Source organism: Phascolarctos cinereus, unplaced genomic scaffold (assembly GCF_003287225.1).
Source record: "Phascolarctos cinereus isolate Bilbo 61053 unplaced genomic scaffold, phaCin_HiC Scaffold_4;HRSCAF=312, whole genome shotgun sequence".
Taxonomy (NCBI): Eukaryota; Metazoa; Chordata; class Mammalia; order Diprotodontia; family Phascolarctidae; genus Phascolarctos; species Phascolarctos cinereus.
The window spans coordinates 77,289,622-77,304,701 of NW_027555847.1; the positions used below are offsets into that span (position 1 = coordinate 77,289,622).

Here is a 15,080-nt window from a genome sequence, read left to right on the forward strand (position 1 = left end):
GATTCTCTAGGATGCTCTAAGTATATCATCATGCCATCTGCAGAGAATGATAGCTTTGTTTCTTCTTTGCCTATTCCAATGCCTTCAATTTCTTTTTCTTCTCTTATTGCTAAAGCTAAGGTTTCCAGTACAATATTGAATAACAGTGGTGATAATGGACATCCTTGTTTCACCCCCGATCCTTTTGGAAATGCTTCTAGCCTGTCCCCATTACATATAATGCTTGCTGAAGCAAACCTTTTTACTTTCAAAAGCTCTATTCACACTGTGCAAATAAATTATACCTTCCTTAAACTTTGTACACATACTCCTCACTCCTACATGCTTAAACTTTCTTGCCTTTCCTTTTACCTACTTATCCCTCTGAGGGGACTTTGATTAAAGTCCCTGTAAAACTGCATGTATCTTATTTCTTTCTAATTCTGACCTGACACTTCGAGGATCCTTCTTGACTTGCCTTTTACCAATCATATAACCTAAATAATAAAGTATTATTCTCTCTTTCTCTCTCCCATCCACCCACTCCTCTGAGATTACTATAATCAGGGAGGCAGATGGGGAGAGAAAGAAAGCAGCATTCCAGAGTCCAGCTGCAGCCTTGGGATTCTACCTGGCTGCAGAGGGCATCAAATTACACAGGACACTCACTCACACCACACAGACACAAACACAGAAACAGATACAGACAGAAAATGACAGGGAGAATCCAAAAGCTCAGAGAGAATTGTTAGAAATCTCCTGCACAAATTAGGCATTGCCACCCCAAACTAAGCAGCAGTATTTGGTCACTTTTCTTTTCTCTTGTCTTTCCCTTATTGCCCGGAATATCTGGAAAGGAACTTTGCCACCATTAACCTTAGAGTTGGCTACCTTATTTGCCCCATGCCTTACAGACTCGAACCGCTTAGGCAGCCTGAAAAATGTGGGACTGCTCTTACAGATTCAAGCTGCTTAGAGCTTCCCTTTCCACCCGACACTGTTCCTTACAGACTCGAACCGCTTAGGCTAACGGAGTTGGATCTGGTCACCCAGGGGCTCACTGGTCTTGGCCTTGGTTGTCTTCTGAATTCGAACTGCTTAGGTGCACAAAGGACTCATGGGTCTTGCTTACCTGAGTCTGTGCGCACAAACTTACGTGACCGCTTCAAATTCTTCAGCAGGTGGTGGTCCTTGTGCCCTTTCCAAGGTTTCTGCTTTCAGGTATCTGTCTTTCTTCGGGTCCATTCCTTAAAAGTGAAAGGAAACTCCCAAACCATTCCACGGACTGCTGGCAAAGTGGCCTGCAGGCGTCTGTCCTAAGACTGGCCAGGAGGCCCTTCCCAAATAAGGGGGAAATCCTGGACAATCCTCCGACTGTGTGGGACAGAGACCACCCACTCAACATAAAAGCAAAGACTTAGATACCCTGAAAGCAGAAAGGAGTTTATTGCTTTCTTATGAGAAAGGGTACTGCCCCTAGTTGCCGTTGCTGGCCAGGAGAGTATGAGTTGGGAGCCGTGCCCGTGGCTTTTTATCCCCTAACATGATGTCCTCTCCCACTCTCTTACCCCTTCTCCTTTGACTGGGTATTCAGGGCACATTCTAAACGCGGCAGCTAATACCCAATAGAGGCAAACATACCCACGTTTGGACTAGATGCATATTTGTGCTAGGAAGTAGGAGCGACCAGGCAACCAAGCTCCCCCACTCATGCTGACATGGTGCTGGAGAAGTAGAAACTTATTGGGGAAAATGGAACTCAAGGCTTTCTGGAGGAATGAAACTTAGGCCTGTGGGAAATGCACTGCGGGCCATCTCTCACACTCAGGCAGAGTGCAGGAGAGAGATAGGAGCATAGCAGGGAGGTAAGAGTGTAGCAAGGAGATACTAATGAGGGAACTTCACTGTGAGCCATCCCTCGCATACCTATTAGACATCTCAAACTAGATGTCCAGCAGACATCTTAAACACAGTATGTCCAAAACTGAACTCATTATCTTTCTCCCTAAACCCCCCACCCTCCCAAACTGCTCTATTACTGTTGGAAGCATCACCATCCTCCCAGTCCCTCAAGCTTGAAATCTGTCATCTTCAACTCACTATTTCACATACCCTGCCCCCCACAGCCAATCTATTGTCAAGGGCTGCCATTTCTACCTTCATAACATCTCCAATATGCCCCGTCTCTCCTCTGATACTGCCACCACCCTGGAGCAGGCCATCATCTTCTCATGCCTGGGCTACTGCAGTAATCAGCTGGTTGGTCTGCCTGCCACAAGTTCCCTGCTCCAGTTCATTTTCTATTCAGCCACCAAAGTTTTTTTTATATTTCTGAAGCACAGGTCTGACCATGTTTTCCACTATTCAATAAGTTCCAGTGGCTTCCTATCATTTCTATGATCAAATTCAAAATCCTCTGGCTTTCAAGGCATGAAACCTTTCCTGGTCCTTCTTAATCTTAATGCCTTCCCCCTCTGTTTGACTATTTCCTTTTTATGCTGTATATGGCATGACTGTGCATAGTTGTTTATGTGTTGTCTCCCTCATTAAATTATGAGCTCCTTAAGATCAGGGACTGTCTTTCACCTTTTCTTTTATCCCCAGGATTTAGCACAGTTACTGGGACATAGTAGGCCATTATAAATGCTTATTGACTGACTGTGCCTAGATAGATTATTGTGCCCTGAATAAGTTTAGCATTAAAAAATGGAAATAACTGTCCTCCTTTATTCTGGGAGTTTCTAACGACCCCAAGGTTTCCTGTCTCCTATGAAGCTAAATCTCTAAAAATCCTATAAGCTGGTCTATATTTGTATGAGAAGACTGGAAAGGTTGGTTAAAGAGATTTTTATAGGATCATCTTTAGAAATCTGAGTAAGAAGTAGATAAAACAGTAACAGCTGCCTGCATTTATATAGCACTCTAAGGTTTACAAAGCACTCTACATTTATCATCTCATTTGATCTGCTAAATAGTGGGAAAGTGTCAAGGCTTTTGTCAGTGGTCAGCCTCTGAGGAGTATGCCCTATGGTGTTGGACAAGCAAATGGCCCTCTTTCTGTCTATACACAGCTCTCTGTATCTCTTTGTACCTTTACACTAACTGTCCCCTTCATGTGAGATGTACTTCTTCATCTCTGCCTCTTAGAATAGCTAATTTTTAAAAAATAGCTAATTTTCTCCAAAATTCAGTCTACATGAAGGTTTTTCCTGATGTCCTCAACTGCTAATGCCATCCCCAGGAGAATTACTTTGTCCTTACTTTATATATACTTATGTGTGTACACATTGTCTCTCCAGATAGAAAAATGAAAGCTCCCAAAAGACAAGGGCTGCTGTTTGTTTATTGTTCTATTTATATCCTTAGCACCTAACATGGTCAGTGTAGGGCACAAAGTGGTCACTTAATAAATGCTGACTGCTTGACATAAAGGCCTTACTATTGCTATGGCCCTACCTTAATCAGGAACATGTGTACTCTCAGAGCTTGTTCTCTTTTTCTTTACACCAGATCCAGTCCTGGGACAACTTTTCTTCTGACTGGTCATCATTCCCCTTTCTCCTCCTGTGTTGGCTAATAACTTCACCTAGGTAGAAGGGAGTCTGTCTTAAAAATCTAATCTTGGGAGACCAAGGAAAAGGAACTCACACAAAAATTTCATTTACAAGTAAGTGGTTCTTTAGTTTCAGCCCTAGGAGACAAAATGAACAATGAAAACCCCAGACTCGGGGGAAAGTGTGCCCATCTGAGCCACAGAGGTATTTCCTATCTGCCTCAAGGGTATATAGCACCCTTACCATACTAAACAAATTAGGATTTCTACCCCTCTCCAGTGGCTAGGTGCATTGAGAGGGGAATTACCCCATTTTCCTAGGATGGGGCTATTGGGAGAGTTCATCTCATTAAATGGAGGCAGTTGGCAGCCAAACTATCCTCTTAATGATTATCCTCTTAATATAGATCCGAGATGTTATTTCTGACCTTAATAAGATCCACTTTTTACTCTTCCCCTCATCTTCTCTGACCCTGACCCAGCCTATTTACACATACACATGCTGTTGTTCAGTTGTTTTCAGTCATGTCTGAAAAGTTTTTATTCAGGGATCATGTATTTTCAAAGCAGCTATAAAATATGCTATCCTGGTCACTCAAAATTTTTTAATCAAAAAGGTATAAAAATATCATTTATCATATCCTTCCAGATGAACAGATCATTTTTATGTGTTGGACACTTTAAATGTCTTTCAGACATTAGAATACCACTATGCAAATTTCAAACTATTTTAAGTGAAATGGTATCCCAATGGTCTGAAAGAGGAAAATTTCTCCCAAATTACATTTCACCCAGTGCGTTTACACTCAGAGTATTTTATTCACCCAAACAGATCAGACCAATATTTGTCAATCTGCTGAACCATCCAGTTATCCAACTTGTCTTTGATTGCAGCTCTATGACATTAGGAATTTCCAACTTGTCCAATTCTAACAATAAGAATGATTCCAACTGGGTTCATTTTCAAAGACCTTGTGGTTCTTTAATAGATACAGTAGTAATAAGGGGAAAATATGGAAAGCAAAGAGCATGATGGAGGTAAAGTGCTTACTTAACTTAGGCTTGATATTCAGCTGTTTTCCATTATGATGTATTATAATGATGCCATAGCAACAAAGTATTTAAAGTCTGACCCAGTCTGTATCACTCACCATTTTTCTTGGTAAAGGAGAAGACAACTGTTTATTTCTTGAATACTTTCAAGTAGGTAAAGCTTCATGTTTTATATGAAATGACATATTTCATTTTACCAGTGATTATTCAGTAGGTAACCCTAAAAGTAAGGTCAATCCTCAGTAGGGGTATAAAGCTGTGGGGGTTTTGCCCTGAAGAAGACAAAACAACCAGTGATGATTTGCTATCTTGCAGATCAAATCCCAGACTTAAAACTGGTATTAACCTTGTAAACTTTCTTACAGGTATCCAGTATACTTAGAACTGAAAGATACTTGAAATTATCCCAACCAGTTTCTTTCTTCTTTTGGAGCATTTTTACTCAAATTATGGCCTATGAAAAGGTTGTATTGATTAAAATTTATATTTTTTCCTTTACTCTTTCTTGATACATACAGGTGCAGTGAATTGTTGAAATGTGCTGGGTAAGGGAAACATATACATATAGGCATATATGTAGGCATATAATACAAACACATATTGTTAAGGTTATATTGTTCTAACTTGAAAATTCTCTGACCAGGCATTGTTTGTGGGCAAGAACCTTATCTTGGACTTTTTCTTATATCTACTCAGTATCAAGCATAGCTCTTGGCAAAATAGTAGACAGTTAGTACTTGTCGGTCTCCCATACTTTCATCTGTATATTTCAGCCAAATAAATATATGGTCCTTCTAACTAGCTCATATACTTTGATGTGTAGTTCTCTGGAAAACTACAAAGTCCTAGAGAATAATATCCTGGGCACTTGAAGTGACTAATTCTGAAATTGTCATTTTAAATCACTGGGACAATGATCACTCTCTTAGTGTAGACTAAAGGAAAAAATAAAATGGACATCTTGTCAGAAACATGTCCAAGATTACAGCACTTTAAAAAGCATATTTTTAGAGTTTAAACTAGATTTTCTTTTAAAAATTATTTCTTTTAAATAGGTCAAAGCTCAGAGCTATGTCTTACTAATTTTGATAAGTAAGGCTCATAGAAAGGAAACACTGCCCTTTGGTGATTCAGGAGTTGGAGGAAAATGGAAGGAAATTATCTTGAATACAGGTCCCTGTCAAATTTGCCATTTTATAGATTTGGCTTTGCAAGGTTAGCCCTTAAGAAGAGGAGTTTTTAAGCTACTATGACTTCAAATAGCCTCACCAAGTGGACTATTCCAATAGCTTCCTAACAGATTTTCCTACTTCTGTCCTTTCTGTCCTTTCCCCCACTCCAATCCATCCTCCACACTGTTGCCGACTAATCCAAAGTGACTTTCAGAGGATCTATTCAGGAATGTTTGCTTTCATTCAGAAGAAACCCTAGAGATAATCTGGTACAACTTCCTTTTAAAAAAAAAAACAAAACTTGGGGCAGCTAGGTAGCACAGTGGATAGAGCACCGGCCCTGGAGTCAGGAGGACCTTAGTTCAATTCTGGCCTCAGACACATAACACTTACTACCTGTGTGACCCTGGGCAAGTCACTTAACCCCAATTGCTCCCCTATACAAGGAATAGAAAAATAGACTACTAGTATATGAAAGTGGACTTATGCAAATTTATAATCAATACTAGAAAAGCAACTAATATTAGATGGTATTTAAGCAGTTGTATCACCTTTATATCTGAAGGATGGCTTATAAAAATGCTCTACATTTGCATAGCACTTTAAAACTTGATAAGGTTCTTTCATATATGTTTTGTCATTTCATCTTCCCAATAACCTTATAATATAGGTAAAGAAAATATTATTCTCATTCTATAGAGAGGGAAACTGAGACACAGGTTAATGCATTGCCTAAAGTCACATTGTGAATCAACGGAGAAGTCAGGCCATGGAGCCATGTCATCCAGTGCAGTACTGCTTCTACATCAGGCCCGAGTCACTGCAGGATGGAAATTTGTCCTTTCCTATTTTATAACACTATATATTGTCAAGTCTTTTGTCAGAGAGATGCAATGTGATCCTATAGAATAGGAAATTCCAGAGGTAGAAGGAAGCCTAGTTATTACATGGTCCAGCCACATTTTAACATTAAATTTAAGGCAGCACTTTTTTCTCTTGTACAGGAGAATTATTAGTGTTGAGAGAGACAGGTATTTATTTAAAGTTGTTTTCCTCAAAAGAATAATAATGTTTATAAGGGAACCATTTTGTTTCATCTGGTGGAAAGATTCACAAGGCAGTCAGAAGCTTAGGCTCAACTCCCAACTCTTGTACTTTACCTCTGTGAATTTTGGGAAATTAGATATCTACTCATGAGGTCTCAGTTTTCTCCTTTTACAAAACATACCAAAAAAGTCGGCCTCAATGACTTATATCCCTTCTAGCTTTTAAGCCCATGATCCCATGAAATTCATCACAACCTTTTTGTAACTGTCAGTTCCTTAAAATGTTATGTATTTGAGGTCATAAAAATCATTTTAATTTGTAATCTCATGGGGTAGGAACTTCCTCTACTCACATGCAAATTACAAGGCATTCATAATTTAGTCTTAGTTGTCTGAGAATCAGAGATGATAAGTGGCTTGCTCATGGTCACAAAGCCTGTCAAAGGCATGGTCAAGGGCCCATCAAAGGCAAATGTGAAGGGCAGGATTTGAACCTAGTTCTTCTGATTCTAAGTCTAGCATTCTATTCACCCACTATACTCTACACTCTCTACTTATAATCTAAGAGTTCTATAGTTCTTTAGAAAAACCTATTAAATTTTGTTTTGGTCTATAACATCCCTGAAAGAGAGTACCTCCAATTTTTAAATGAATTTTAGACTTTGGAACTAGATGGAAATCTTTAGAGGCAATCTAATTTAACCTGTTCACTTTATAAAAACAAAAACAATGAAACAAATGAACAAAAAAACCCAAAAACTGAGGCCCAGAGAAGTTAAGTGACTTTTCTAGGTCACATAGTTAATTAGTGGCACAGCTGGGATTTAGACTCGGGTATCTTAAATTCTCTTTTCATTATATTATGCTGCTAGAAACAGGAACATGAAGGGGAAAAAGGCTTAAAGTCATAGCAATAGTAGGCATCTCTGTCAGAACTATAATGCCTTTAGCGCTTGATTCTTATGGCAATTATATTTTCTACATAAATGTTCATTCTCCGTTCTCTGCTCTCTCTGAAACATACTTCTCTACTATGTTAAGTTTTATATTGTGACATTATAATATATAGTTTCTACAAATATATTAAGTACCTATGTTGATGGCTTACTAAAGCACAATAGTTATTTAGGTAAATAGAAAAATGTGGGTGGTCTTTTGCCTGTTTCTCCTTCCTAATCAATGTCCTATTTTTTAATAGGAAGGGAAGCCGCTATTTGGAAAACAATTCCAAAGAAATTCTGTCCCTGACTAAGCAGATAGATATCCTGAAGGCTTTACTCAAAGATATAAAAGACAAACTGGACAACGACATTCTGAATGCTAATGCAGACATCTTTGGAAAACCAGAAATCTCAGATGTTACCGATGAAGGAAGAAAGGATTTAGAGGCATTTGGGGTTCTGTTTTTTATATTTTTAATGAATTCTGTGCATGAAATAGTTGTGTTGATGCCTGATCAGGTTTGTCTTTTCCCCCATTTCCTCCCTAATTTAGCACTGGCAAAAGCTATGCCTTTAACTCTAGAACTAGCTTACTTTTCTCACCTTCTCAAGATTTGGTGAGGCTGACTTCTCACCTAGATAAATGGTTAATTTTATTTTGTTTTTAATCCAGGTAAAGAACTAACAATTTAAAGCTGGCAGGTTTTTACTAGGTCCATTTCTAAGAGACATACAGAGACACACTTGTTCCAATCAGTAGAAGCTCTGGGAAAAATACTGTATTAGATAAGCATTTTTTTTAGCGGTTCTGCCTCATTCCTTCTCCAAAATACCCAATAATTTCATGTTGGGGACCTTCAACCCATAGCTTCCCTCTTCTTATCTTTTCCTCACCCCATTTCCACATTTCATTCAGGATTGTAGTTACCTAGCAATTCTACATGCTCGTTTCATGTATACTTTAGCTAACAATGCAAATTGATAAACTAATGATTAATGACTATTCAAAGATGAGTGTGTTATACCCTCCCAAGAGTAGTAGTATTTCAGTAATGTCCTATAAAAAAATGACAAGCAGGATGATTTCAGAAAAACTTGGAAAGACTTACATGAATTGATACAAAGTGAAGTGAGTAGCACCAGAGAACATTGTACATAGTAACAGCAATATTGTACGATGGAGACCTCTGAATGACAACTATTCTCAGCAGTACAGTGATCCAAGACAATCCCAAAGGACTCATGATAAAAAATGCTATCTGCCTCCAGAGATACTAGATGCAGTGTATCAAAAAGATACTGGATGAATCACTGAGCAAGGAAGATGAATGATAGACTATTTGGCTTCTAGATTAGCACCCATGGAACCCACAAAATTGAATGAACCAGTAATTTAGCCATTCATACAAATTAACCATTGTATAGGCTCATCATTAGGGTCTATATCTGTTTTCATGCCACATGCAAACAATTAAACAATGACAGCTAAATGAAAATGAAAGAGGCCACTATCTTCTCTTCCTAGATCCCATCTTGTTACAAAAATATTCAAGGTTTTGTAAAGAATCATAGAAATTCAGAGCTGGACTTTTTTCCACTTCCAGGAGCCAAGATGGTGGAGTGAAAAGGTAGTCGCTCTCACTCTCCCCTATCAACCTCTGAAAACCCAGAAAATATCACCCCAGAAAAAAACTCCTGGAACACCTGAACTAGAAGAAAGACGAGGAGCAGCAGTACAGCAGCCCAGCAAATGGGTCTCCCAGTGCCTCAGCAAAAATAAGGGAGGCAGAACTACAGGGGGCCCCGGGCAGACAAGTACCCTGCGGCATTCATCTGAAAGGAGGTGAAGAAAACAACCTAAATGCTTCCTAAAGCCCTGGCTTTGCTGATTCCAACCCAACACCAGGTGAGCTGTAGGAGCCCTGAGCCTCCAATTGTGAAGAAATCCTGAAGCCCAGGTGGTAGAGCAGGCAAACACCAACACCTGGACCTCCGAGTGGGGGGGGGGAACCGTGGAAACCAGCTCAGAAAACCACCAGGTGCCTCCGCACTCTACCACAAAGGAATCTCCCAGTGCATTAGCAGAAACGAGGGAGACAACACTGCAGGGGGCCCCAGGCAGATAAACACCCTGCAGCACCCATCTAAAAGGAGCTGAAGAAAGCTAAAGGAAAGGAAAAGCAGGCAACCTAGAATTGCCTGAAAGTTCCAGCCTTGCTGATTCCAGCCCAACAAGGTAAGCTGCCAGAAACCTACAGCCTCCAATTCCCATAAGAGGCCCAGCACAAAGCCAGTGACCAAGACCTAGGCTCCCAACACAAGAAGCTTGGGTCAGTACCCTCTGTTCCCCAGCAGGAGAGCTCAATCTCTTTAAAGGCCAGGGAATAAAGAAACACCATGAGTAAAAAGAAACGTACCATAGATTCATATTATGAGAAGAGTGAAGATCAAGACAGAAATTCTGAAGAGGACAACATTGTCAACAAACCCACATCTGCAACAACAAAAGGGAATATGAACTGGTCTGAAGCCCAAAAAGCCTTCTTAGAAGAGCTCAAGAAGGATTTTAATAGTCAAATGAGAGAGGTAGAAGAGTCCTTCAAAAATACAATTGGCCAATTGGAAAAAAAATACACTGAAGAAAACAAGTCCCTAAAAAACACAATTGGCCAATTGAAGAAGGAAGTACAAAAACTAACAGAAGAAAACAATCTGTTAAAAACTAGAATTGGACAAATGGAAACTAATGTCTCTATGAGAGAGCAAGAATCAGTCAAACAGAAACAAAAAAATGAAAAAATAGATGAAAATGTAAAATACCTCATCAGTAAAACAACGACTGGAAAATCACTCAGGAGAGACAATTTAAAAATTATTGGACTACCTGAAAATCATGATGAAAAAAGAGCCTGGACAGTATCTTTCAGGAAATCATAAAGGAAAACTGCCCAGAAGTCCTAGAACCAGAAGGGAAAATAACCATAGAAAGAATCCACCATCACCACCTGAAAGAGATCCCAAATTGACAACACCAAGGAATATAATAGCAAAATTCCAAAACTACCAGATGAAAGCGAAGGTGCTGCAAGCAGCCAGAAAGAAACAATTTAAATATCATGGAACCACAGTCAGGATTACACAGGACCTTGCAGCTTCTACATTAAAAGACGCAGGGCATGGAACATGATATTCCATAAGGCAAAGGAGCTTGGAATGCAGCCAAGGATCAATTACCCAGCAAAAATGAGCATCATTTTTCAAGGGAGGAGGTGGATATTCAAAAATAGGAGACTTCCAAACTTTCCTGATAAAAAGACCAGAGCTCAACAAAAAATTTGATCTTCAAGTACAGGACTCAAGAAGGACTTAAAAAGGTAAATGGGACAGAAGATACAATATGTTGTTAATAAGGGGAGGAGGGGGCTGTTTAAACCCCTACAAGGGAATATGAGACTTGCAACCCTTGAGAACTGTATTGTTATTACACCTTGTTAAAGGAGTATACATAAAGAGGGTGGATATTAGTTGACTTTGATGTAATGATAAAAAAAAATCTAATCAAGTGGGTTAAATGGATCCAAATAAGTGGATCAATCTGATCTTAGAAAATGTACTGAGAAAGGAGGAGGCAGACAAGGGTAAATTACATTACAGGAAAAGACACAAAATCCTATTACAGCAGAGGGAAAGAAGGGAGGGGGAGCATTGTTTGAACCTTACTCTCATCAGATTTGGCTCAAGAAGGGCATAATATAATCAGTTAGGTATAGAAATCTAACTTGCCCTATAGGCAGTAGGAGGGAAAGGGGAAAGAAAAGGGAGGGGGGAAAGAAGGGAGGGAAGCACAGTAAGACTAAAGGGGAAGAAAAGGGAAAGGGATAATAAAAGGGGGAGGGACTGAAGGAGGTGTGGTCAAAAGCAAAACACTAGTGAAGGGGGAAAGGAAAAAGGAGAAAGAAAAGCATAAATGGGGGGAAAGGATGGAGAAAAAGACACAGATAGTAATCATAACTGTGAATGTGAAGGGGATGAACTCTCCCATAAAACGGAAACGGATTGCAGAATGGATTAAAAACCATAATCCTACAATATGTTGTTTACAGGAAACACATTTGAAAAAGAGTGACACATACAGGGTAAAGGTAAAAGGCTGGAGCAGAATATATTATGTGTCAGCTGAAGTAAAAAAAGCAGGGGTAGCAATCCTGATCTCAGACAAAGCAAAAGCAAAAATAGATCTAATCAAAAGAGATAAGGAAGGAAACTACATCCTGCTAAAAGGCACCATAGACAATGAAGTAATATCATTATTAAACATATACACACCAAATGGTATAGCATCCAAATTCTTACAGGAGAAGTTCAGGGAGTTACAGGAAGAAATAGACAGCAAAACCATCCTAGTGGGGCACCTGAACCTCCCCTTCTCTGCACTAGATAAGTCTAATCACAAAATAAACAAGAAGTTAAGGAGGTGAAGAGAACATTAGAAAAGTTAGGTATGATAGATCTCTGGAGAAAACTGAATGGGGATGGAAAGGAATACACTTTTTTCTCAGCTGTACATGGCACATACACAAAAATTGACCATGTACTAGGGCATAAAAACCTCACAGTCCAATGCAGAAAGGCAGAAATATTAAATGCATCCTTTTCAGATCATGCAATAAAAATTATATGTAATAAAGGGCCATGGAAAGATAGACTAAAAATAATTGGAAACTAAATAATCTAATCCTAAAAAATGATTGGGTCAAACAACAAATCATAGAAACAATCAATAATTTCATTCAAGAGAATGACAATAATGAGACAACATACCAAAACCTATGGGATGCAGCAAAGCAGTTCTTAGGGGAAGTTTTATATCTCTAAATGCTTACATAAATAAAATAGAAAAAGAGGAGATTAATGAATTGGGCATACAACTAAAAAAACTAGAAAAAGAACAAATTAAAAATCCTCAACTAAACACCAAATTAGAAATATTGAAAACCAAAGGAAAAATTAATAAAATTGAAATTAAGAAAACTATTGAACTAATAAATAAAACTAAGAGCTGGTTTTATGAAAAAACCAATAAAATAGATAAGCCTTTGGTTAATTTAATTAAAAAAAGAAAGAAGAAAACCAAATTACTAGTATCAAGAATGAAAAGGGTGAAGCTACCACCAAGGAAGAGGAAATTAAAACAATAATTAGGAATTATTTTGCCCAACTATATGCCAACAAATTTGACAATCTTAGTGAAATGGGTACACATTTACAAAAATATAAATTGCCCAGATTAACCAACGAGGAAGTAAAATACTTAAATAACCCCATCTCAGAAAAAGAAATTGAACAAGCCATTGATGAACTACCTAGGAAAAAATCTCCAGGGCCAGATGGATTTACATGTGAATTCTATCAAACATTTAAAGAACAATTAATTCCAATACTATATAGACTATTTGGGAAAATAGGTGAAGAAGGAGTCTTACCAAATTCTTTTTATGATACAAATATGGTGTTGATACCTAAACCAGGAAGAGTCAAAATAGAGAAAGAAAATTATAGACCGATTTCTCTAATGAATATAGATGCAAAAATTTTTAACAAAAATACTAGCAAGTAGATTGCAGCAACATATCACAAGAATAATACACTATGACCAGGTAGGATTTATACCAGGAATGCAGGGTTGGTTCAATATTAGGAAAACTATCAGCATCATTGATCATCTCAATAGATATAGAAAAAACTTTTGATAAAATACAACACCCATTCCTATTAAAAACTCTAGAAAGCATAGGTATAAATGGAGTCTTAAAATAATAAATAGCATATATCTAAAACGTTCAGCAAGCATTATATGTAATGGGGACAGGCTAGAAGCATTTCCAGTAAGATCAGGGGTGAAACAAGGATGTCCATTATCACCACTGTTATTCAATATTGTACTGGAAACCTTAGCTTTAGCAATAAGAGAAGAAAAAGAAATTGAAGGCATTAGAATAGGCAAAGAAGAAACAAAGCTATCACTCTTTGCAGATGACATGATGATATACTTAGAGCATCCTAGAGAATCAAGTAAAAAACTACTTGAAATAATAAACAACTTTAGCAAAATTGCAGGCTATAAAATAAATCCACATAAATCATCAGCATTTCTATATATTACCAACAGAGCCTAACAGCAAGAGATAGAAAGAGAAATCCCATTTAAACTTATTGTAGACATTATAAAATATTTAGGAGTCTACCTCCTGAAACAAACCCAGGAACTCTATGAACACAATTACAAAACACTTTTCACACAAATAAAATCAGATCTAAATTAACTGGAAAAACATCAGTTGCTCATGGGTGGGCCAAGCTAATATAATAAAAATGACAATCCTACCTAAGCTAATTTACTTATTCAGTGCCATACCAATTAAACTACCAAAAAATTATTTTATAGAGTTAGAAAAAATAATAACAAGATTCATTTGGAAAAACAAAAGGTCCAGAATATCAAAGGAACTAATGAAAAGAAATGCAGGGGAAGGTGGCCTAGCAATTCCAGATCTTAAATTGTATTATAAAGCAGCAATCGTCAAAACTGCTTGGTACTGGCTAAGAAATAGGGAGGTGGATCGCTGGAATAGGTTTAAATATGCAAGACACAGTAGTCAATAACTATAGTAATCTATTATTTGATAAACCCAAAGACCCCAGCTTCTGGGGATAAGAACGCACTTTTTGAAAAAACTGCTGGGAAAACTGGAAAAGAGTATGGCAGAAACTAGGCATAGATCCAAATCTCACACCATATACCAAAATAAAATCAGAATGGGTTCATGACTTAGATATAAAGGCTGATACCATAAGTAAACTGGGAGAACAAGGAATAGTTTACCTATCAGATCTATGGAGAACAGAAGAATTCATGACCAAACAGGAGATAGAGAACATTATGAAAAGCAAAATGGATAATTTTGATTACATTAAATTGAAAAGTTTTTGCACAAACAAAGCCAATGCAACTAAGATTAGAAGGAAGGTAGAAAATTGGGAAAGAATTTTTACAACTAGTCTCTCTGATAAAGGCCTCATTTCTAAAATATATAGAGAATTAAGACAAATTTGTAAGAACACAAGCCGTTCCCCAATTGATAAATGGTCAAAGGATGTGAACAGACAGTTCTCAGATGAAGAAATTAAAGCCATCTATAGTCATATGAAAAAATGCTCTAAATCGTTATTGATTAGAGAAATGCAAATCAAAACAACTCTGAGGTACCACATCACACCTATCAGATTGGCCAACATGACAGAACAGGAAAATGATAAATGTTGGAGAAGATGTGGG

General features: G+C 37.9%; 1 protein-coding gene across 1 annotated transcript in view; it reads left to right on the plus strand.

Annotated features, from left to right (window-relative positions):
• The first annotated feature begins 2,154 nt into the window (after window positions 1-2,154).
• Window positions 2,155-15,080, plus strand: part of SUN3 (Sad1 and UNC84 domain containing 3) — a 36,347-nt gene continuing 23,421 nt past the window's right edge. Inside the window, 3 exon segments of the mRNA XM_078151687.1 lie at window positions 2,155-2,238; window positions 2,955-3,094; window positions 8,002-8,263. Of these exon segments, the coding sequence (XP_078007813.1) occupies window positions 2,155-2,238; window positions 2,955-3,094; window positions 8,002-8,263 (486 nt within the window).